At 43.1% G+C, this 23,759-nt stretch overlaps 1 protein-coding gene across 1 annotated transcript in view; it reads left to right on the top strand.

Annotated features, from left to right (window-relative positions):
• The window catches only part of ZNF532 (zinc finger protein 532), an 80,113-nt gene that overhangs the window by 17,251 nt on the left and 39,103 nt on the right, over positions 1-23,759 (top strand). Inside the window, 10 exon segments of the mRNA XM_070736406.1 lie at positions 18,339-19,128; positions 19,131-19,283; positions 19,286-19,353; positions 19,355-19,432; positions 19,434-19,502; positions 19,504-19,582; positions 19,585-20,246; positions 20,248-20,373; positions 20,375-20,536; positions 20,538-20,711. Coding sequence (XP_070592507.1) covers positions 18,366-19,128; positions 19,131-19,283; positions 19,286-19,353; positions 19,355-19,432; positions 19,434-19,502; positions 19,504-19,582; positions 19,585-20,246; positions 20,248-20,373; positions 20,375-20,536; positions 20,538-20,711 — 2,334 coding nt within the window. The 5' untranslated portion in view covers positions 18,339-18,365.

The following is a 23,759-nucleotide window of genomic DNA, read 5'->3' as shown; positions in this document are numbered from 1 at the left end:
AGCTGGAAAAAATAAACACAGAGGAAAACCTGTTCTTCTCAACAGACAGGCTATAATACTTTACAGCAGAGTCCTGATGTCCAGACAATACAGCAAGCTTCTTGCTGGCACCCCCACCCCAAGGTTTCAGTAGTCAAAGGCACAAACCAGGATTCCAAGACGCCAAAGTTCACAGCCAGGTCCCAAGACTCTCAAAGATAAAACTCCACAAGCCAGGAAGGGTGGGTCTGCCTTTTAGCCTTTCCAAAGAGCACCACACCCAAACCCAGCTGTTGCCTCTTTAATGCTGAAAGTACCTAGCCAATTGGTCCCTTCGCTGTGTAGCTCTTCTCTGTTGCAGATCAATTATGGCTTGTGCATTTTCCTCTAAGGAATCCAGGCTGCTTGCTGGGGAGAGCTCCCTCTGGGGGGACTCTGGCTGTCCTCCCTCTTCTTCAGCCTGGGATTCCTCCTCCTCGTCTGCCTGCACCTCCTGTTCCTCACCCTCTCCCTCTGAGCTGGAAACCGACAGAAGATCAGCCGTTCCCTGAGGGGCCTCAGACGGAACCACAACAGAAACTAGTCATTGGGTGGATTTGAAGTCAGGAAGCAAAATGAAGCAATCCTGTTCCATTTGTTGGGCTGAAGGTAAATAAGATATGGGTAAATAATCTGTCAAATTCAAGATTGGTCTCTGCTAAGACACACACACGCAAATCACATCCCTTAGCTCTTCATGGGACTCACTAACATTTGCATTTGAGGTGAAATCGATCAATCAATAAGCAATGAATTACATTTGTCAGTTATTTGATTAGTGGACTTTTGAAGTGACTTACAAAATGAAGACTAAAAAAATCCTCCTAACCATCTTTCCTAATCTGGTGCAGATGGCTTAGACCCGTGATGGTGAACTTATGGCACATGTATTCAATATCTCAGGGCTTGCCACAAAGAAGAAGGAGTCAACCTATTCTCCAAAGGTTAGAACAAGAAGAAATGGGTGGAAGCTGAACAAGGAGAGAAGCAAGGAGAAATTTCCTGACAATTAGAACAATTAAGCAGTGGAACAGCTTGTCTCCAGAAGTTGTGAATGCTCCAACGCTGGGAGTTTTTAACAAGATGTTGGATAACCATCTGTCTGAAGTAGTGCAGGGTTTCCTGCCTAGGCAGAGGGTTGGACTAGAAGACCTCCAAGGTCCCTTCCAACTCTATTGTTATTGTGCCACCAGCGGCACGCAGAGCCATACTGGTGGACACAGGAACTCAGATCCGGCCAGCTGATTTTTTTGGCCCTCTGGGCCCACTGGGAGCCAGGAAATAGCCTATTTTCAGCCACTGTAGGGGGTTGGGAAGTCCTGTTGTTTATTCTCCCCAAGCTCAAGAGCCTTTCTGGAGCCTGGGAAAGGCAAAATTGGCCTTTCCCATCCAGCCCTCGGCGGTCCTCTGGAGGCTGGAAACGTTCCATCTGCCAACTTCCAGTTGAACCATAAATTCTGATTTTTTGCTCGCTCCAAACTTCAGAGCCTTTCTAGGAGTCTGAGGAGGGTGGAAAACGGATGTGTCATCATGTGCCATGAGGTAGGGGGGTCACACGCGCACGCATGGGGGGGGTCACATGGAATTATGGGTGTGGGCACACATGCCCCTGCGTTTGCCATCACTGATTTAGACTATATTTCATACATTCCCCACCCAGTGTAGCCTTTGGGAACTGTATAGTGAGAACCTGTTGGTCAATATCACTTCTCAAAAAAGATTCAGATATTCATAAACGTTTAGTGGTATCCCCTGTCCAGTTTTGACCAACTCAAGGGGTCAGTGCTCCAGTTCTCATCCAAGGGGAAAATGTTTCAGTTTCATTAGGTGGCCAGCATGAAAATATGGAACATAGTAACCTTATTCATTGAAGCGGTATCCATTTATCTACTCACATTTGCATGTTTTGAACCGCTAGGGTGGCCGCCCCGAGTTCGCGGAGAGGGGCGGCATACAAATCTAAATAATAAATAAATAAATAAATAATAAATAGTTGCTGGGACAAGTGTGATCAGGTCTCAAACCCAGGCTGCCAGTTTTCCAGATGGCCAGCTTAAGAGTCCTCCTTCCTTCCTTCCTTCCTTCCTTCCTTCCTTCCTTCCTTCCTTCCTTCCTTCCTTCCTTCCTTCCTTCCTTCCTTCCTTCCTTCCTTCCTTCCTTCCTTTGCCTGCCTGCCTGCCTATCTGTCTACCTACCTACCTACCTACCTATCTTGGCCGCCCTTCTCCAGGGGACTCAGGGCGGCTTACAAAATAAAAATCAATACAAAATAACAAGATATAAAATTACACTCTCCTCCAGCCCACTGATACGTATGAATTTGAGTGAACAGTTCTTAGACATGGGTTTTTAGGGTTGTTACTTTAGTTATTTTAGTGTTGTGCCTCACGATTCTTGACAAATGTCTCTTTTCTTTTATGTACACTGAGAGCACATGCACCAAAGACAAATTCCTAGTGTGTCCAATCACACTCGGCCAATAAATTCTGCATTATATTATATTATTAGAGTATGTCTAGTGGATTTTAGATTTTTAATGGGCCCATTTTAACTTTGATTTCTACCATGCAGTGTTTTTCTATTTATTCCTATGTTGTAAGCCACCCTGCGTCTTCAGAGAAGGGCAGCCTAGAAATTGGAATAGAAACATAGAAGTCTGACGGCAGAAAAAGATCTCATGGTCCATCTAGTCTGCCCTTACACTATTTTCTGTATTTTATCTTAGGATGGATATATGTTTATCCCAGGCATGTTTAAATTCAGTTGCTGTGGATTTACCAACCATGTCTGCTGGAAGTTTGTTCCAAGGATCTACTACTCTTTCAGTAAAATAATATTTTCTCGTGTTGCTTTTGATCTTTCCCCCAACTAACTTCAGATAGTGTCCCCTTGTTCTTGTGCTCACTTTCCTATTAAAAACACGTCCCTCCTGGACGTTATTTAACCTTTTAACATATTTAAATGTTTCGATCATGTCCCCCCTTTTCCTTCTGTCCTCCAGACTATACAGATTGAGTTCCAGCCATAAAACCCAAATCTTAAAATCCCAAACATTTAAGCACATTCAGCCAAGCTCATCCCAATCATACTATCAGCCAGGGCAGAATGTCGACACTCATCGACCCCAGGCCTGCTGGCAAAGGTGTGTTTTAAAAACTTTACAAAAGGCCAGGAGGGTGGAGGCAGTGCAAATCTCTGGGGGGGAATTGTTTCCAAAGGACTTAACCGCTGAACCATCAATATTTATGGGCTGTATCTATTCCAGTCTCCTCCCCCACCCATGATAGGCAACCAGGATGGGCTGAAGCTTAGGGTCCTGCTGAATATTGTCCGATAATGGTATCCAATTTCAGACTCACGTTGCCCTTGGTGGGGAGGGTCATATTTAGCTGTGGTTAGCAGGTGCTGATACCATTGGCACACTTTAAATGCCTAGGTAATGTTGTGTTTGGGCCTGGGCCAGCCGTTGCTCCCATAGATGGGAGAGACGCGGCACAAAGTGAATGCGACAGCCTGGCTGACAGCCAGGAAGATGTGGCACACAGCCAGGAAGACGTTGCACACAGCCAGGAGGACGAGGCCACTGGTACGCAGGATTCAGCAGACAGCCCAGGGGATTTGACATGCAGTCCCTCAGACAGTCTTTCGTCCCTGGGTTCTTCTGCAGATCAATATATTGATCTGCGTAGCCGAAGAGCTATGCAAAGAAGGGATCGGTTGAAGGAGTATTACAAGTCATAATAGTAGCCCCTGGGCTGGGTGTGGTTCTTATACTGAGGGCTGGGTGTGGTTCCCTTAATGAGGGATAAAGGGATAAAAGGGAACAAAGGCCCAAGGCAAACTGTGGCTGTTTATCTGTGTTATTTTGTGGTTCCTGCTCTGAAGTTTCTGTTCTGTGCCGTTGGAGTTTTCAACCCAACTTTTTCAGACAAGTGGGAGGTGAAAACTCTGGGACTTGCTGTTTGCTCCAAAGATTCAAAAGGACTCCTGAAACGTCTTTGCTCATTCCAGGTTGTCTTTGTTTGTTTTTTCCTGTGTTTTTGTATGCGGCTGAAGTAAGCCTTGCACTATCATTGTTTTCGGACACTAAGAACTGTTTTGAGTAACCCTTTTTTGTTTATTTAATACAAATTTGCTGATTAGCAGAGCAGGTGTATGTTTGAATTCTTTTCCTTGAACTGTTACGCATTGCCTGAGCCCAGTCAGGCAGAACAGGTAGTATCAACCTATATTCTGTAATCCGTTTTGAGTTGCCATGGCGAATAGGCGGCAATAAAAAATTAATAAATAAATAAACCTGCTCATAGCTCCATGCCTTCTAGCGTGGTATCTTGGTACGCAACTGCTCTGAAACTCATCAAATTTGGTACTCGGTGCATTTCGACGTGAACATTTTATCCCTGTTCTCATCGTTACAACCAGCCCACAAGCTAGAATTTGTTGATGTCGGTTGCCTTGTGACTCACTACATTATTGTTTATGAGGGGAAAAAATGTTCTCGTCGTTTTTTGGTACTCATCGTGCCTTCTGAACCCAATCCCTTGCCCCCATGGCTTATAGAATTTATAAATGGTATGCTTGTATGTATGATTGGTTCTTTAAATTGGGGTTTTTTAGATTATTTTTAATATTAGATTTGTTTACATTGTCTTTTTACTGTTGTTAGCCGCCCCGAGTCTTTGGAGAAGGGCGGCATACAAATCTAATAAATAAATAAATAAATAAATAAATACATTAACTCTTGAGTACCAAAGTATTACTGTATTCTTGAAATCTGCAGTCTGGCAGATTTCTGTTTCATTACTTAAGATTTTTAAAGTGAAGAATTTAATTTGGGATCCTTTCATTGACTAAATTTTAATTTTACCACTCAATATCTTGACCTGTGGCGTTGGGAACATGAGTGAGGGGCTTCTAATGAAAGAGATATTGAAAACATAACAGCTGAAGTGATGTGTTAAACCAGGGTGTCCTCAAACTTGGCAACTTTCAGAGTTGTGGACTTTCACCTCCCAGAATTCTCCAGCCAACTATGCTAGCTGGAGAATTCTGGGAGATTATTATTATTATTATTATTAATTAGATTTGTATGCCGCCCCTCTCCGAAGACTCGGGGCGGCTCACAACAACAATAGAAACAATATAACAGTGAAACAAATCTAATATTAAAATAAAACATATCTAAAACCCCAGCAATTTAAAACCATACAACACATGCATACCAAACATAAAATATAAAAGCCTGGGGGAGGATGTCTCAGTTCCCCCATGCCTGGCGATAAAGGTGGGTCTTGAGTAATTTGCGAAAGACAAGGAGCGTGGGGGCAGTTCTAATCTCTGGGGGGAGTTGATTCCAGATGGCCGGGGCCGCCACAGAGAAGGCTCTTCCCCTGGGGCCCGCCAAACAACATTGTTTGGTCGACGGGACCCGGAGAAGGCCAACTCTGTGGGACCTTATCAGCCGCTAGGATTCGTGTGGTGCGGTAGAAGGCGGTTCCGGAGGTATTCTGTTCCAATGCCATGTAGGGCTTTAAAGGTCATTACCAACACTTTGAATTGTGACCGGAAACTGATGAAGTCCACAAGTCTTAAAGATGCCAAGTTTGAAGACCTCTGTGTTAGAAAGAAGACGTGGATCAGATGACTGAAGGGGTAATAGAAACGCCTTCTGAACTGTCTCATCTCCTGTCCATGACATGGAGATTAAGAATAGAGAGGAAGAAGATGAAATGTACAAATATGGCCATGCTCAGCTTCTTCAGGCCAGGACTTCTAGATGTTCCAAATTTACAGAACTGCTATAGCCCCATACCAAAATTATGGGTGTAGAGATGTAACAACTTTATTAGGATTGGGGAGAATGAACTAAGCATACAATTCCGCCACATTGAGAAAAATACTTGGCTTATGTTACCGTTGCAGCTGTTTGAAACAGACATCCGGAGGGTCCAATGCGTTTTTCAAAATGACAAAAGCAGCGTTAAATCATTGTCATATGAGCTTCGCCCCTTTCGTACATGCTTGCGATGTTATGATGGCTGTACAAAAGGAGAGTGGCCTGCATCCAGATGGTGAGAATGGTGCTGCCATTTGGCAGCCCCTCCTGCAAGTGCTTGAAAAAATACGATTATAAAACTACAATAACAGAGTTTAAGGGACCTTGGAGGTCTTCTAGTGCAACCCTTTGCTCAAGCAGGAGATCTACCGTTTTGGACAAATGATTATCTAATCTCTTCTTTAAAATTATCTCCAGTGTTGGGGCACTCACAACTTCTGGAGGCAAGTCATTCCACTGATTAATTTTTCTAACTGTCAGGAAATTCCTCCTTATTTCTAGATTGGTTTTCTCCTTGATTAGTTTCCTTCCATTGCTTCTTTCCTGCCTTTTTAGGTGCTTAGGAAAGTAGGTTGACACACACTCTCACACACACATTCTTCCATTGTTGAGAGAGTTGATGGGCTCCTTTCTATGGGGACATTTTTTTTAAAGCAGGACAGCCATCTGTCACAGATGCTTTCATTTGAATTTCTCCCTGAACAGAAGGGTGACTCCTTCCAATATTATGATTCTAGTGTTCAAACTTAAACCTCGTGGTTATTGCTTAAGATTTGTATTTGCAAAGCCTTAGACATCTAGTTAAGGTATGATGTATTGGCTGATACGATAGTAATTACGAACCACATTTACATGAAGTGTATCCTGTTCATAAAACTGATGGTGTTTATTGGCTCAATATGCTATGGAAAACAATACATAAAAAGGTTGCAGATGATCATCAAATCCCTAGAGTTGGGCAGAATATTTAGGGGTGTTGAACCCGTGGCCGGCAGGCCGGATGTGTCACATGCTGGCCCCAGCCCAACCTGAGTCCTGATATGTCACGTAATGCTGCTGTGAGTTTGACATCCCTGATTTAGGGCATTAGATCTAACCACCTGCTTAGTGTTGATTTCTAAATTTAAAGCACCCCTCACAGATAGCTTTCCATGTTACTAGATCACAGTTGATTAATTCAACCCCTTTGAAAATTAAAGCAATTTCTGGTTAGTTACTGATGTTGCATTTTTTTGAATAAATGAATAAATAAATAAACAATTGCCAAAGATATAATATGATGGTAGTAAAAGAGAAACATTAGGACAGGGGACTGAAGGCAGGCTGGTGAACTTATGCACGACTCTTACTGATCTCTTTGGAATTGGGTGAGGTCAACAGTGGATAGTTTAAGGGTAAAGTTTTGGGGTTAGGTGATGATACTACAGAGTCTGGTAGTGAGCTCCATGCATCAACTATTCGGTTACTAAAGTCATATTTCCCGCAGTTGTGTTTAGAGCGGTTTACTTTAAGTTTTGTATCTGTTGTGTGCTTGTGTGTTGTGGTGGTTGAAGCTGAAGTAGTCATTGACAGGAAGGACATGGTAGCAGATGATTTTATGGACTATGCTTAGGTCATGTAACATGTTTAAGGCGATGTAGTTCTAAACTTTCTAAATCTAGGATTGTAAGTCTTGTTGCGTAGGGTATTCTGTTGCAAGTGGAGGGCTCTTCTAGTAAAGTATCTCTGGACGTTTTCTAGAGTGTTATGTCCAAAACACGGTGTGGGTTCCAGACAGATGAGCTGTATTCAAGGATTGGTCTGGCAAAAGTTTTGTATGCTCTGGTTATTAGTGTGAGATTACCAGGACAGAAGCAACGTAGGATTAGGTTAACAATTCTTGAAGCTTCTTGCAGTGGGCTTTGGCACTTAGGTCATTTGATATGAATATTCCAAGGTCTCTTACGGAGCGAGAGTTGTCTATAATGTCTTGCTTATTCAGCCTGTATTTGGTGTTCTGTTTCTTTTTGCCAATGTGTAGGACAGAGCATTTTTGGTTGAGATTTGGAGTTGCCAGATGTTTGACCACTCAGACACAAAGTCAAGTAAGTAGAGATCCTGCTTACTTTGATTAAGATGTATTGCTCTGTCCTTTGTCATACAGTGATCCCCCGATTATCGCGAGGGTTCCGTTCCAAGACCCCTCGTGATAATCGATATTTCGGAATGTAGTGGTGCGGAAGTAAAAACACCATCTGCGCATGCGCGCCCCTTTTTCCATGGCCGCACATGCGCAGATGGTGGAGTTTGCGTGTGGGCGGCGGGGAAGACCCGGGGAAGACCCAGGGAAGGTTCCTTCGGCTGCCCAACAGCTGATCTGCTCTGCAGCGCGGCAGCAGCGAGGAGCCGAAGATGGGGTTTCCCCGTTGCCCAGGCAACGGGGAAACCCCATCTTCGGCTCCTCGCTGCTGCCACGCTGCAGAGCAGATCAGCTGTTGGGCGGCCGAAGGAACCTTCCTTGGGTCTTGCCGCCGCCCAGGCAAATGGGAAACCCCAAGATCGCTTGCCGCTTGCCCATTCGCCCGCCCACCCAGCCGCTCGCTTGCCCGTTCGCCCGCCCGCCCGGGCGCTCGCTTGCCCGTTCGCCCGCCCGCCCGGCCGCTCGCTTGCCGCTTGCCCGTTCGCCCGCCCGCCCGGCTGCTCGCTTGCCGCTCGAGAGCAAGAGGGGGAGAGATAGAGAAAGAGAGAGAAGGAAAGAAAGAGATGAGAGAGGGAGGAAGAGAGTGTGAGAGAGGAAGAAGCAAGATAGAGAAAGAGAGAGAGAAAGAAAGATGAGAAAGGAAGGGAGTGACGTCATCGGGTGGAAAAATCGCGATATAGCGTTTCGCAATGATCGAGATCGCGAAACTTGGGGGATCACTGTATTTCCTATTTTGTAAGAAGGCTAGACCAAGGGGAAATAACTTGGTTGCAGAAGGCCTGAGACTATGTCTGGGAAAATATATAGTTTCCCCTGAGGTTCTAAAATTAAAACAAATCTGTTTACAAAATGTTTTAAAATCCTTTGATGTGTCATGATCTTTCTAGATCTTTTATAAGATCTTCTGAAGTATCGGCTGTTTTTAATTGAATATCTATTTAATGTAAAACAAAAAGCGAACTATTTGGGATGTGGCCCAAAATCACCCCCAGGAGGTTTTCACCAACTGCAATTGAATATCACACTAGAAAGAAGAGCATTCTTAGAGGATCATTTGGTTTCTCTAAAAACAATTTTCACTCCATTCCAGTTGCTTATTTTCAGGTCCCGTATTTACATTGCTGGTTGTTTCTTGCCCTCTTCACTGACAATTTTAAAAGAACGATTTGCAGTAGGAAAACGTTCTGAGATTACAAAGTTATTTGCCATATTATCTAGATCCCCAAAAAATTCCATAAAGAAAATAGGGCACTTATCTCACATAGAAATGTTTTTACGGAGGCCAGGAAACTAGACAGTATTGTCCGAGCTACAAACAATGTGAAAAAAGGTTTGGTAGGGCTTAATGTGCAAGATTAGAAGCTATTCTGTACTGATCTCTCATGGTTTCCTATAGTAGAGATGTAGGAAGTTACGCTCTGGAGTTAACAGAGCAATTTCCACATTGGAAGAATGGGACTACGAAGCAAATTAGGCTGCTTAAGGCCTGTTGCCTAAGCAACTCTTATTTGCCACTGTGACAAAGCTTCCGCCTTTTCCGCAGCAAGTTGTAAAAGATACAGTTGAGGAAGAATTGCAGAATTAGATCTGTGCATTGCTAATGCATTTCAGACCATATTGTTTTTATGGGAGAATAATAATAATAATAATTTATTAGATTTGTATGGCGCCCCTCTCCGAAGACTCGGGGCGGCTCACAACACGATAAAAACAGTATTATACAGGCACAAATCTAATATTAAAAAAAACTAAAAACCCTATCATAATTAAAAACCAAACAGCACATACATACCAAACATAAATTATAATAAGCCTGGGGGAAAGGCGTCTCAAATCCCCCATGCCTGGCGGTATAGGTGGGTCTTAAGTAGTTTACGGAAGACAGGGTGGGAGGGTGGGAGCAGTTCTAATCTCCGGGGGGAGTTGATTCCAGAGGGCCGGGGCCGCCACAGAGAAGGCTCTTCCCCTGGGGCCCGCCAGACGACATTGTTTAGTCAACGGGACCCGGAGAAGGCCAACTGTGTGGGACCTTATCGGAGAGCAATTATTTAATTTTCCCTGTTAGATTGAGTACAGGTAGTCTTCCACTTTTCAATAGTTCGTTTGGTGACTGTTCAAAGTTCAACTGAAAAATTCAGACACTTTGCCATTGATTCATATTTGTAATCATTGCAGTGTCCCGGAGTCATGTGATCCACTTTTTGCGGCCTTCTGACAAGCAAAGTGTAGAGGGAAGTCAGATCCACTTAACAATCCTGTTACTAACTTAACAACTGCAATACATGGCTTAGGGCCAGACTGCTTACAGCACCGTCTCCTGCCGCATACCTCCCAGAGACCAATAAGATCACACAGGGCTGGCCTCCTCCAGGTCCCGTTGACTAAGCAATGCGGGTTGGTGGGGCCACGGGGGAGGGCCTTCTCTGTGGCTGCCCCGGCTCTATGGAACCAACGCCCCATCCACCCCGATGTTGCTCCCACCCTACTGGCCTTCCAAAATGCTGTGAAGACCTAGATTTGCTGGCAGGCCTGGCAGCCATAAATTTGACATCTGTCATGGACGAATTATACTGAATGGTATGCGTGTGTGTTGATTGTCTAAGTTGTGGGTTTTTAATTGGGGTTTATAGAGGCTTTGGGAGGGTGTTTTTGGCTTCTGGAGTGTCTCCAGGGGGATGGGGGAGGGCATTTTTGCCCTCCACCAGCTCCAGAGAAGCCTTTGGAGCCTGAGGAGGGCGAAACAGGAGCCTATTGGGCCCACCAGAAGTTGGCAAACAGGCCGTTTTTGGCCACGAGAGGCCTTCGTTGGGTGGGGAAAGCTGTTTTCACCCTCCCCAGGCATTGAATTAATGGTGTGGGCACTCATGCATGCGTGATAGCATATGCGCACTCTCTTTCGGCACATAAGGAAAATGCTGTAGACGTCTCTTCTGGCGCTCCCTTCATCTCTCGGAGCTCCTCGGTAAATCAGGGAGCTTTCCTAGATCCATCGCAGTAGAGAGGTCGCCAAGGCGCAATCCGGTCCAGTGCCCCTGATGCCACCCTATTCCAGGCAGCCACCAGGGGACTCAGAGAGTCCGGTATCACTCCAAGCTCCTGCTGGAATCCTTCAGGGTCCATTAGGCATCTGGTGTGGAACCACTTAATTGGCTCCGCCTCCCTGTGATGGGGGAGTAGCGTTCTAAAGTCTAACCTTAGCAGGAAATGATCTGACCACGAGAAGGGAAAGGAATCTATACCCTTAATTCCAGATCATCTCTCCACTGCCCCGAGGTTTGCCCTACTTTATAGCATTCACTTACTTGTTAAGTGAATCACTCGTAACACAGTTGTTAAGCGAATCTGACTTTCCCTTCTGACTTTGCTTGTTAGAAGGGGAATCCCATGACTCTGGAACACTACAACCATAACACATGCACACATTTATTTATTGGATTTGTATGCCGCTGCTCTCTGCAGACTCGGGGCGGCTAACAGCAGCAATAAAACAGCATATAATAAGAATCCAATACTAAAACAGTTAAAAACCCTTATTATAAAACCAAACATACGTACAGATATACCATGCATAAAATTGTAAAGGCCTAGGGGGAAAGAGTATCTCAATTCCCCCATGCCTGGCGACAGAGGTGGGTTTTAAGCAGCTTACGAAAGGCAAGGAGGGTGGGGCAATTCTAATCTCTGGGGGGAGTTGGTTCCAGAGGGCCAGGACCACCACAGAGAAGGCTCTTCCCCTGGGTCCCGCCAAGTGACATTGTTTAGTTGATGGGACCCAGAGAAGACCCACTCTGTGGGACCTAACTGGTCACTGGGATTCGTGCGGCAGAAGACGGTCCCTGAGATAATCTGGTCCAGTGCCATGAAGGGCTTTATAGGTCATAACCAACACTTTGAATTGTGACCGGAAACTGATCAGCAACCAATGCAGACTGCGGAGTGTTGGTGTAACATGGGTATATTTGGGAAAGCCCATGATTGCTCTCGCAGCTGCATTCTGCACGATCTGAAGTTTCCGAACACTTTTCAAAGGTAGCCCCATGTAGAGAGCGTTACAGTAGTCGAGCCTCGAGGTGATGAGGGCATGAGTGACTGTGAGCAGTGACTCCTGGTCCAAATACTTGTTGCCAAGCATCCAAATTTTGATCATGTGAAACACAGGGATGCTACAGCAAGTTGCAAATGGTTCTAAGTCACTTTTTTCAGTGACTTTGCCACTTTGAGAGGTCACTAACGAACCATAGTAAGTTGAGGAGTATCTGTATGGTGTTTTGGATTTGATTCAGAAAAAGTGATTCATCAACATGGCATGCGTTTGAAACTCCTTATATGAGTCGGACTCCAATAGGTGCCCTTTGGAGCCATTGCTACAATTTTTGGAATTGAATCTAAAGTGCTGCACAGCTTTAATATACACACATGCAAATGACTAGCAAGTGGGTATATAAAAGGATTTTATTTGATGGGTTATTTTATCTTTTTGGCATTTATACTGTGATCATCCTTCAGCAAATGTAATTATGATAATCTCTGTTTTGCAATAATATTTGGAGAGAAGGGCGTTACATACCCTCTGCAGCGATGCAAACTAAGTGGAGTCCTTTTTCAGTTCTGCAAACTTACCAATTGGTTTTGTCAGTTTACCTAATTTGGGGAGAGCAAATTCAATAAAAAGGCAAAGATATTATAGGAAATATTTTTGTCGTTAGATATTGTAATGGGAAATTTGGACGAAGCAAGAAGGAGTGGCGGATAAATAGAGCTTCATAATTGGCTGTTAATAGGATTTTTGAGTCACCTGGTAGGTAAGCTTCTTACGCTCCATTCCAATTCTTCATTTTGCCTACGATATTCAGATGTTTATACCTCAGATCTAAATAGGTTGCTCAGATAATTTTGCCAAGCCAATTTAAAATTTCACTGATTTATGAGCAAATTGTTTTCCACAGTAGGTGTTTTCGGGGCATATATAAGCTGCGATTTATAAAGATAAAAGAGAAAGAGAAGAGATAAACATAGAAACATAGAAGTCTGACGGCAGAAAAAGACCTCATGGTCCATCTAGTCTGCCCTTATACTATTTTCTGTATTTTATCTTAGGATGGATATATGTTTATCCCAGGCATGTTTAAATTCAGTTACTGTGGATTTATCTACCATGTCTGCTGGAAGTTTGTTCCAAGGATCTACTACTCTTTCAGTAAAATAATATTTTCTCATGTTGCTTTTGATCTTTCCCCCAACTAACTTCAGATTGTGTCCCCTTGTTCTTGTGTTCACTTTCCTTTTAAAAACACTTCCCTCCTGGACCTTTTTTAACCCTTTAATATATTTAAATGTTTCGATCATGTCCCCCCTTTTCCTTCTGTCCTCCAGACTATACAGATTAAGTCTTTCCTGATACGTTTTATGCTTAAGACCTTCCACCATTCTTGTAGCCCGTCTTTGGACCCGTTCAATTTTGTCAATATCTTTTTGTAGGTGAGGTCTCCAGAACTGAACACAGTATTCCAAATGTGGTCTCACCAGCATTCTATATAGCGGGATCATAATCTCCCTCTTCCTGCTTGTTATACCTCTAGCTATGCAGCCAAGCATCCTACTTGCTTTCCCTACCACCTGACTGCACTGTTCACCCATTTTGAGACTGTCAGAAATCACTACCCCTAAATCCTTTTCTTCTGTAGTATTTGCCAACACAGAACTGCCAATACAATACTCAGATTGAGGATTCCTTTTCCCCAAGTGCATTATTTTACATTTGGAAACATTAAACTGCAGTTTCCATTGCTTTTACCATTTATCTAGTAAAGCTAAATCATTTACCATATTACAGATGCCTCTATAAACTGATTGTTTATATGTCTTCCCTCTTCCCTGCCTGCTATCTTTGCTTCTAGTTTGATTTAGCATTATACTGAACTTTATTATTAAGATGGATTGCCTTTGAAACAAGGATTTTTTTTCTAATTAAAAAAAAATAGAAGCAAAGCTTAAAATGGGCCTGAGGTTTTAGAAAGAGATATTTTGAGACACCAGTATTTTTCTTAATTTGTTGCCATCTCCAAACACATTTATTCCCTCTGGTTTACAACCCGGATCACCAAGTAGAGCACAGTTCATTCATGTCTATGGAACTCCAAAATATTTTTGATAGCCAGAGCAGGCAAATATTGCAAACTTCCAACTGAAAAATTTTCAAGTTATTGTGTGGGCACGCAAGAGATTCTGTGCATTGCCAAAATTTCACAATACTTAAAAGATTTTGCAAGAGTTTCACCCTTGTTAGTGTTTAATATTTTGGCACTCGTCTCTGAAATATTTTGCCAAATCTTGGTTTACAAATCCTGATTACAGTGATTGTCAGGCATTACAGTTATTTCCTTGATGCGGTTTAAAAATGCTTTATGTGTGTCAAAACAAAATAGGCGTACAAAATGTCCCATTGTTGAATATCTTTAACCACAAAATCAAACTGTTCTGACTTTTGAATAAAGGACTGTATTCCAAGTACAGGAAGTGCTCAACTTACTACCAATTTTTTTACGAACCATTCAAAATTACAGTGGGCCCTGAAAAAAATTACTTACTTTTTTTTGATCATCATCAAATTTTTGAAGCCCACTCCTGGTCATATGTCAAGGGTTATCTGTATTACAAAGGGGTCAGATCTCAAAATCAACCAATCCATGGGTCAGCAAGTTTGTGGAACACTCCGATTGGTTCGTTCCCTGATTGGAATAGTCCCATTTTAGGATTGGAACATTGCATGATATTTTACATGTCCCTGCGTAATACCTAGCGATTCAAAAGCATACATGTGTGAGTAGATTAATAGTTAATTAATAGGTACCACTTTGGTGGGAAGGCGACAATATTCCTTGTGCCTTTGGCATACAGCCATCCTGGCCACATGACCACAGAAATTGTCTTCAGACAAGTCTGGTTTCCCTTGGCCAAAAAAATGAGATGAACACTGCGCCCTAGGGTCAGACATGACTGGACAAGGAAATGTTTTCCTTTTTACTTAACACATTACTGTACACTACTAAGGTTACCTTTGGAAACTGGCCATATACAGTGATACCTCGTCTTACAAACGCCTCGTCGTACAAACTTTTCGAGATACAAACCTGGGGTTTAAGATTTTTTTGCCTCTTCTTACAAACTATTTTCACCTTACAAACCCACCGCCACCGCTGGGATGCCCCGCCTCCGGACTTCCGTTGCCACCGAAGCACCCGTTTTTGTGCTGCTGAGATTCCCTCGAGGCTCCCCTCCATGGGAAACCCCACCTCCGGACTTCCGTGTTTTTGTGATGCTGCAGGGGAATCCCAGCAGGGGAATCCCAGCAGCACAAAAATGGGCACTTTGCTGGCAACGGAAGTCCGGAGGTGGGGTTTCCCAGCGAGGGGAGCCTCAGTGAAATCGCAGCATCGCAAAAACACAGAAGTCCGGAGGTGGGATTTCCCATGGAGGGGAGCCTCAGGGAAATCCCAGCAGTGCAAAAACAGGCGCTTCGGCTGGCAAAAGGGGTGAATTTTGGGCTTGCACGCATTAATCGCTTTTCCATTGATTCCTATGGGAAACATTGTTTCATCTTACAAACTTTTCACCTTAAGAACCTCGTCCCGGAACCAATTAAGTTTGTAAGACAAGGTATCACTGTCATTCTAAAATTAAGTTAGAATTGTATGCATGGTACTTTTTACATGTGCGTGTATTAAGTTATTCCATATAAGCTTTTTATTTGATCAGCTAGCTGGCCATGTTTTATTTTTAAGTCATCAGCATGGAGAATTGTATTTTTTTCATTGTGGGCATGTTGGTATAATTTGAACCCATCCATATTTAAACATAATAATTTCCATTTTTGTAGGTAGTGTAAGGAGGATTAGGTACATAAAAATTTCTTTCCTTTCTCCCATCATCTAACAGAAGAAAATCTTTAAAAAATTCTTGTCCCATTACTGGAACATACTTACATCATCACTCTTTCTTTGGTATTCATTGGACACTGAATATACTTTTATATATATATATATATATATATATATATATATATATATATATATATATATATACACACACTGAATATACTTTTATTTATATATATATATATATATATATATATATATGTATGTATATATATATGTAGATTGTTCTGAGTTCGGGTTTTGCCCTGTGTAATGTTTTGCATGTCTATGCGACGTTTCGGTGAAATCACATTCACCATCTTCAGGCTGGAGTTCCAATCTTTGTGTTGTTGTAAATGGAATATTAGCAACTGACATTTCTTCCTAGTATGTAGTGTGGGGGTGGAGATTTGCTTTGAATGTAGCAAATAGATTGGGTGACTATGCTTCAGTGATCTGATTGGTTGGTGTAATCATAGTTATTAGAAGGAATGACATGAAGATTTTATGAAGTTTTTTGTTTAAGGCTGATTTCCAAATATAAAATTCTAAAATCATAATAATTAGAAGGATTGACATGTTGATTATTATGAAGTGTTTATTTTGTTTAAGACTGGTTTCCAAATCTCTGGCAGGCGGGAGGTATCATCTCTTTTATTTAAACAAAGGGGTCTCCTCTCAATTTCGATAGCTTCTAGAGAGATTCTTTTATATAAATTCTCTGTTTTGTGGAGTAATTTAGTTTTTTCAAAGTCAATTTCGTGCCCTGTTTTTTTAATGTGCTGGACAAGGGAGGAGGTCTTTTCTTGTTTTTTGACTGCATTCACATGTTCTGCTATGTGTTGGCTCACTCTTCGGTTAGTTTGTCCAATGTATGTGGCTGCACATGTTTTGCAAGGGATATATATATATATATATATATATATATATATATATATATATATATATATATATATATATCTTTTCTATGCGTTGGCTCACTCTTCGGTTAGTTTGTCCAATGTATATGGCTGCACATGTTTTGCAAGGGATATATATATATATATATATATATATATATATATATATATATATATATATCTTTTCGTAAATTTTCACGGGTATATGTATGTAGATTGTTCTAAGTTCGGGTTTTGCCCTGTGTAATGTTTTGCATGTCTATGCGACGTTTCGGCGAAATCACATTCACCATCTTCAGGCTGAAGTTCCAATCTTTGTGTTGTTGTAAATTCCATTTACAACAACACAAAGATTGGAACTTCAGCCTGAAGATGGTGAATGTGATTTCGCCGAAACGTCGCATAGACATGCAAAACATTACACAGGGCAAAACCCGAACTCAGAACAATCTACATATATATATATATATATATATATATATATATATATATATATATATATATATATAATTTTTATTGATTTTTAATTTTTTTTTACAAAATACAGAAAACATAAAAGTGAATACCATCACCAAACAGAAAATTTAAAAAACCCCTTCACCAAGGAAGATTCAATTCTATATCCTTCATTTACTTCTTTTCTGGGTTACATTGTTCATTCTTTATAAAGTGATTTTATTTTATTTTTAACGTTTGCATCGCTTACTGATATTGTTAATATATAATTTTTAACCTTTTCCCACCGCCTCATTGTTTCTGCTAATTTCTCTTCATTGTAGTTGTGTAATCTAATTTCCATAACTTCATAGTGAATGTGGTCCACCATGTACTTACACCAATTTTTCATCGTCCATTTGTTAGCATCTTTCCACCCAGGACACTGAATATACTTATTTAGAATTATTATTTCCGTTTCTGTTAAGAACTTCTCTCCTGAAACTTTTCCCGTACAGATTAGACATTATGATTCTCCAATAGGTATTTTTTTGTCTCCTATTCCTAGAGAGGGACACAGAGTTCTTTTCTGTGTTAGGGTGTTGAACAAATTGAGCTGCTTCATGAGCTACTACTGTTTCAAAATATTAAGCTTAGTAAAGAATATGGAGAAGAATTTTTCAGTGAAATGAATACAGTATTTTTTTTCAGATTCTATCTGCTAATTATCTTTTTCATTCAATGTAATGTGGTGAACTCATTAAATAGAGCTAAAATTAGTTTTGATAATTTTGATGATCTGCTGATATGTTTTATCTGTATATTATATGAAATATTTCTGGTATGATTAGTTAAATTTGTAACAGTTTGTGAGTTTTCAACTTAAATTAGAGACAAAGGACTGGAAGAATAGCCAGTTAAAAAAACCCACATAAGCTTTATTTCCATTTATAGTTTTAAAAATGGGTTTAAAAAATCAGAACTGTATTCTTTGAAATGTATAGATAGTGTTTGGAAAGAACAAAAGGTGGTGACATAAATTTTGTTTTGTTTTGCAGATTGACTCCTAAAAAGCTAGCGTGACCATGGGAGATATGAAGACTCCAGATTTTGATGATCTGCTTGCAGCTTTTGACATACCAGATATGGTTGACCCAAAAGCGGCTATTGAATCTGGCCACGAGGATCACGACAGCCATATAAAGCAGAATGTCCATCCGGAGGATGATTCCCACGCACCATCCTCATCGGACGTTGGCGTAAGTGTCATTGTGAAAAATGTGCGGACAATTGATTCCTCTGAAGGAGCAGAGAAAGACAACCACCAATCCACAGGCAACGGGTTACACAACGGTTTCTTAACAGTATCGGCTCTAGAAAGTTATAATAAAGAGGAAGGCAAATCGCTCAAAGACGAGGGCTCCGTCTCGGAAAATACACTGAAAGAGTCTGCCTTTAGCCAATTTAGTCCTATCTCAAGTGCTGAAGAGTTCGACGACGATGAAAAAATCGAGGTGGACGACCCTCCGGACAAAGAGGACATGGGCGGAAACTTCAGAACCAACGTATTAACAAGGTCTGTCTCCCAACAGGACTATGAGAAGTTAAAAGTACTCGGAGGAGAAAACTTGATGAAACACGGAGTTGCAGGTTCAGGTAATTCTGATAAACCCAAGGTGTCTAAAAGAGACTCGGAAACAAACCCATCACCTTTAGGTCACTATGAACCCTTTAAAGCTAGGAAAATCGATGACAAGCTGCTTAAAGAAAACTCCGAGAAACTGCTTGAAAACAGAGCGGTCGATGGGAAAGTAAATATGGAGAAAGGAGAAGCAGCCCTTATCAGTCTTTCCAGGCTAAAGCAAAATCCTCAGCAAAACTCTCTTCCTGTATTGCTGCAATTGCAGCTCTAAGTGCTAAGAAAGCCGCCACGGACACTGTCAAAGACCCACAATCCAATTCAAGGGGATCCTCTCCCTTGCAGAAAGATACCAGTGAAAGCCCTGTGCCGTGGACAAATCCCCCGAGCCTCAGAGTCTCATTGACTGTGCAAAAAAGCCCCCCGTCAAACAACCCTGACAGTCCCAGGAGTATATCAAGTGAAAACAGCAGCAAAGGTTCCCCATCATCACCCGCAGGCTCGACGCCAGCCCATCCCCAAAGTGCGCATCAAACCATCAAGACGTCCTCGGGGGGAGATCAAGAGAACAGTCACACGTGTGTGTGCCCGAAGTTGACTTGTCGGACAGCGGTCGGAAACCAGAGCCAGCAGCTTCCATGGTGGCTTCTGTGACATCTTTGCTGTCTCCCCGACTTCCGCTGCAGTTCTTTCTTCTCCCCCCAGGGCACCGCTCCAATCCACAGTGGTCACTAACACGGTGGCTTCCGCAGAGCTCGCTCCCAAACAAGTCACCATTAAGCCTGTGGCGACTGCTTTTCTTCCCGTATCGGCTGTCAAGACGGCGGGATCACAGGTGATCAATCTGAAGCTCGCGAACAACACCACGGTGAAAGCCACCGTCATATCCGCTGCTTCGGTGCAAAGCGCCAGCAGTGCCATCATCAAAGCCGCCAACGCTATACAGCAGCAAACCGTTGTGGTGCCCGCCTCGAGCCTTGCCAGCGCGAAACTTGTGCCAAAGACGGTCCATCTTGCCAATCTTAATCTACTGCCTCAAAGTGCTCAGACCACCTCCGAACTCCGCCAAGTGCTCACAAAACCTCAGCAGCAGATCAAGCAGGCCATCATCTCTGCCGCAGCGTCTCAGCCTTCGAAAAAAGTGTCTCGGGTTCAGGTGGTGTCCTCTCTACAGAGCTCTGTCGTTGAAGCTTTCAACAAGGTGCTCAGCAGTGTTAACCCCGTCCCGGTTTATATCCCAAATCTTAACCCCCCTATAAATGCGGGCATCGCTTTGCCCACACGCGGTTACAAATGTTTAGAATGTGGTGACTCCTTCGCCCTAGAGAAAAAGCCTGGCTCAACATTACGACAGGAGGAGTGTGCGGATCGAAGTCACCTGTAACCACTGCACGAAAAACCTGGTTTTCTATAACAAGTGCAGCCTCCTTTCTCACGCACGAGGTCACAAAGAGAAAGGGGGTGGTGATGCAGTGTTCTCATTTGATTCTGAAGCCAGTCCCTACTGATCAGATGATAGCCTCTCCCACATGCAATAGTTCTGTGATGTCGGTCCATTCTTCAAATCCCACCGGAGTGGTCACCCACACCATCGCAAAGATACAGTCTGGCATAACTGGGGACAGTCATATCAGCTCCTTCGAGTACGCCTGTTCCACCAGCCATGCCTCTAGACGAAGACTCTTCGAAGTTGTGCAGGCACAGTCTGAAGTGTTTAGAATGTAATGAAGTTTTCCAAGATGAAACAGCGTTAGCCACGCACTTCCAGCAGGCTGCAGACTCAAGTGGACAAGTACAGTATCTTATGTTTACATTCCAGTATTTTTGCCATGTGCAAAAAACCCCCAATCCTTTGGATGGGGGCTTTTTCCTAGCTTTCTTATAAGCGTAACTACCTTTATAGCAAAAGCAGTGGAAGGATGATTTTAAATTGGGAGGAATTGTTTTGAAAAGTAGTTACTGCTTTGAAAGAACAAAAGTGGCCTGGAATTCCTACTCGGCCCTTATATTCATTTAGAATATATATATACAGGTAGTTATCTTTTTAGATCTATACTGAAAAGTCGGAACTGAGTTTTAATAGCCAAGAAACAAAAGGTAAAGCCAAGTGTTTCTTAGCTTTAGCCACTTTAAGAACTGAGGGCTTCAGCTCCCAGAATTCTGGGAGTTGAAGTCCGCACATCTTAAATTGACTCAAGCTGGGGAACACTGCAGTAAAACATTTCTGCAGAGTTAGTGCAGATCTCCTAATGAAGGTTATAGACTAAACCCATCACTATGGAACTAACTCATTTTCCATGCCTCTATGAGTTTTGGAATTGGAGTGAATTAGAAAAAAGATGCTACTTTTCTCGTCCATGCCTTTTTCTGCATTACTACAGATTGCTCTTGTTGCTTCAAGCAACTATTTAAAAGGATGACAATAGGAATAGGAATAAGCATTATGTAAATTACAGGCCAGGCCCCATTATATGACTAGTGGGTTCACATATAATGTTCTCCAGTATGATAATCGTAGATACCTTATCGTAGATACCTTATTTTTCAGAGTATAAAATGCACCTTAGTTTTGGGGGAGCAAAATAGGGGGGGGGATTTGCCTACCAGGTATTCATCTGGCTAGTCCTTAGCCTGGACAGCTTCAGCATATTATTATCTTTTTAAAAAAACCTTATTTAGAGAGAGTAAAAGTGAAAGAGTTTGTGAGCTGGCAAGAGCTGGGAACGATCATTAGCACTGCATTAGGGCTGGAAAGAAAGTAGAGCAATGAAAAAAAGCCTGCAAAGACTTAGGGCTGGAAAAACATTACAGTAATACCTCATGATACGAACTTAATTGGTGCAAGGAGGAGGTTCGTAAGACGAAAGGTTCGTAAGACGAAACATTGTTTCCCATAGGAAACAATGTAAAGTCAATTAATCCGTGCAACCAAAAAAAACCCCCGCAAAAAAAACGGCTTTCGGCGACTGTTGGGAAGCCCGCGCGGCTGTTTTAAAAGGTGACAGCCGGCCTGGGGGGCTTCCCAGCACCCACCCCCGAACCGGGTTCGGGGTTCGGGGGGGTGCTGGCAAGCCCCCCAGGCCGGCTGCGACCTTTTAAAACAGCCGCGCCGCTTCCCAGCTGTCTCCTAAAGCCGAACGCGGAAGTTCGGCTTTGGCGTTCGGCTTCAGGAGACAGCTGGGAAGCGGCGCGGCTGTTTTAAAAGGTCGCAGCCGGCCTGGGGGGCTTGCCAGCACCCCCCCGAACCCGGGAAAAACATTATTTGGAGAGAGTAACAATGAAAGAGCTTGCAAGCTGGCAAGAGGTGGAAACATCATTAGCACTGCATTAAGGCTGGAAAGAAACTTATTTGGGGCAAGTAGAGCAGTGGAAAAAACCTGCAAAGACTTAGGGCTAGAAAAACATTCTTTGGATAGAGTAACAATGAAAAAGCTTGCAAGCCGGGTAACAGCTGGGAAGATCATTAGCACCTAGTTAGGGTTGAAAAAAGCCACATTCAGAGTATAAGACGCACTCAAATTTTCAGCCTCTTTTATGAAGGAAAATGATGCGTCTTATACTCTGAAAAATATGGCGCGTAAATACGATTTGGTCTAAGGGTTAAAGCACCAAACTAGAAAATAAAAAGCAGTGAATTCTAGTCTCTCCTTCGGCATGAAAGCTGCCTTGGTTTACTTTGGGCCAATCACCAGGAGACTGTGAGTTCTAGTCCCAGCTTAGGCATGGAAACCAGTTCCGTGACTTTGAGCCACTCACTCTCCTTCAGCCCAACCAACCTCACTGGGTTGTGGTTATTGAGAAAATAGGAGGGAAAAGGAAGTATTAGATATGTTCACCACCTTATGTTATTTATAAAAAATATAAAGGGAATTACAGTGGTACCTCAAGATATGAACCCCTCGTCTTACGAACAACTCGTGATACGAACCCGGGGTTCAGAAAAATTTTGCCTCTTCTTACGAACGTTTTTTCGAGTTACGAACCAGCGTTCGGAGACTGCTGGGAAGCCGCGTGGCTGTTTTAAAAGGTGACAGGCTGGGCGGCAGGGGCTTCCCAGAAGCCTCCCGAACACCGGTTCGTAACTCGAACAAGAGCCGCGCCGCTTCCCATCTGTCTCCTGAAGCCGAACGGCAAAGCCGAACTTCGCACGTTCGGCTTCAGGAGACAGCTGGGAAGCGGCGCGGCTGTTTTAAAAGGTCGCAGTCAGCCTGGGGGGCTTCCCAGCACGCCCCCGAACCCTGAACCCGGGTTCGGGGGGGGTGCTGGGAAGCCCCCCAGGCCAGCTGCGACCTTTTTAAAACAGCCGCGCCGCTTCCCATCTGTCTCCTGAAGCCCGAACGGCAAAGCCGAACTTCCGCGTTCGGCTTCAGGAGACAGCTGGGAAGCGGCGCGGCTGTTTTATAAGGTCGCAGCCGGCCTGGGGGGCTTCCCAGCACGCCCCCCGAACCCTGAACCCGGGTTCGGGGGGGGTGCTGCGAAGTCCCCCAGGCCGGCTGTCACCTTTTAAAACAGCCGTGCGGCTTCCCAGCACTTGCCGAAAGCCGGTTTTTTGCGGGGGGTTTTTTGGTTGCACGGATTAATTGACTTTACATTGTTTCCTATGGGAAACAATGTTTCGTCTTACGAACCTTTCATCTTACGAACCTCCTCCTTGCACCAATTAAGTTCGTATCATGAGGTATTACTGTATATAAATAAAAGTAAATGTGGAGATGGCAACAATTCCTATAAATCTTAAGAGACACAATAGAAAGACGCTTTATGAGAAATAGCGGTGTTAGAGGTTTTGTTGGCATCATTAATGAATATGCCATGCTGGACATTTTCTACATGGACATCT

This window comes from Erythrolamprus reginae, chromosome 2, assembly GCF_031021105.1.
Source record: "Erythrolamprus reginae isolate rEryReg1 chromosome 2, rEryReg1.hap1, whole genome shotgun sequence".
Lineage (NCBI taxonomy): Eukaryota > Metazoa > Chordata > Lepidosauria > Squamata > Dipsadidae > Erythrolamprus > Erythrolamprus reginae.
This window is presented reverse-complemented; position numbering and strand designations above follow the sequence as displayed.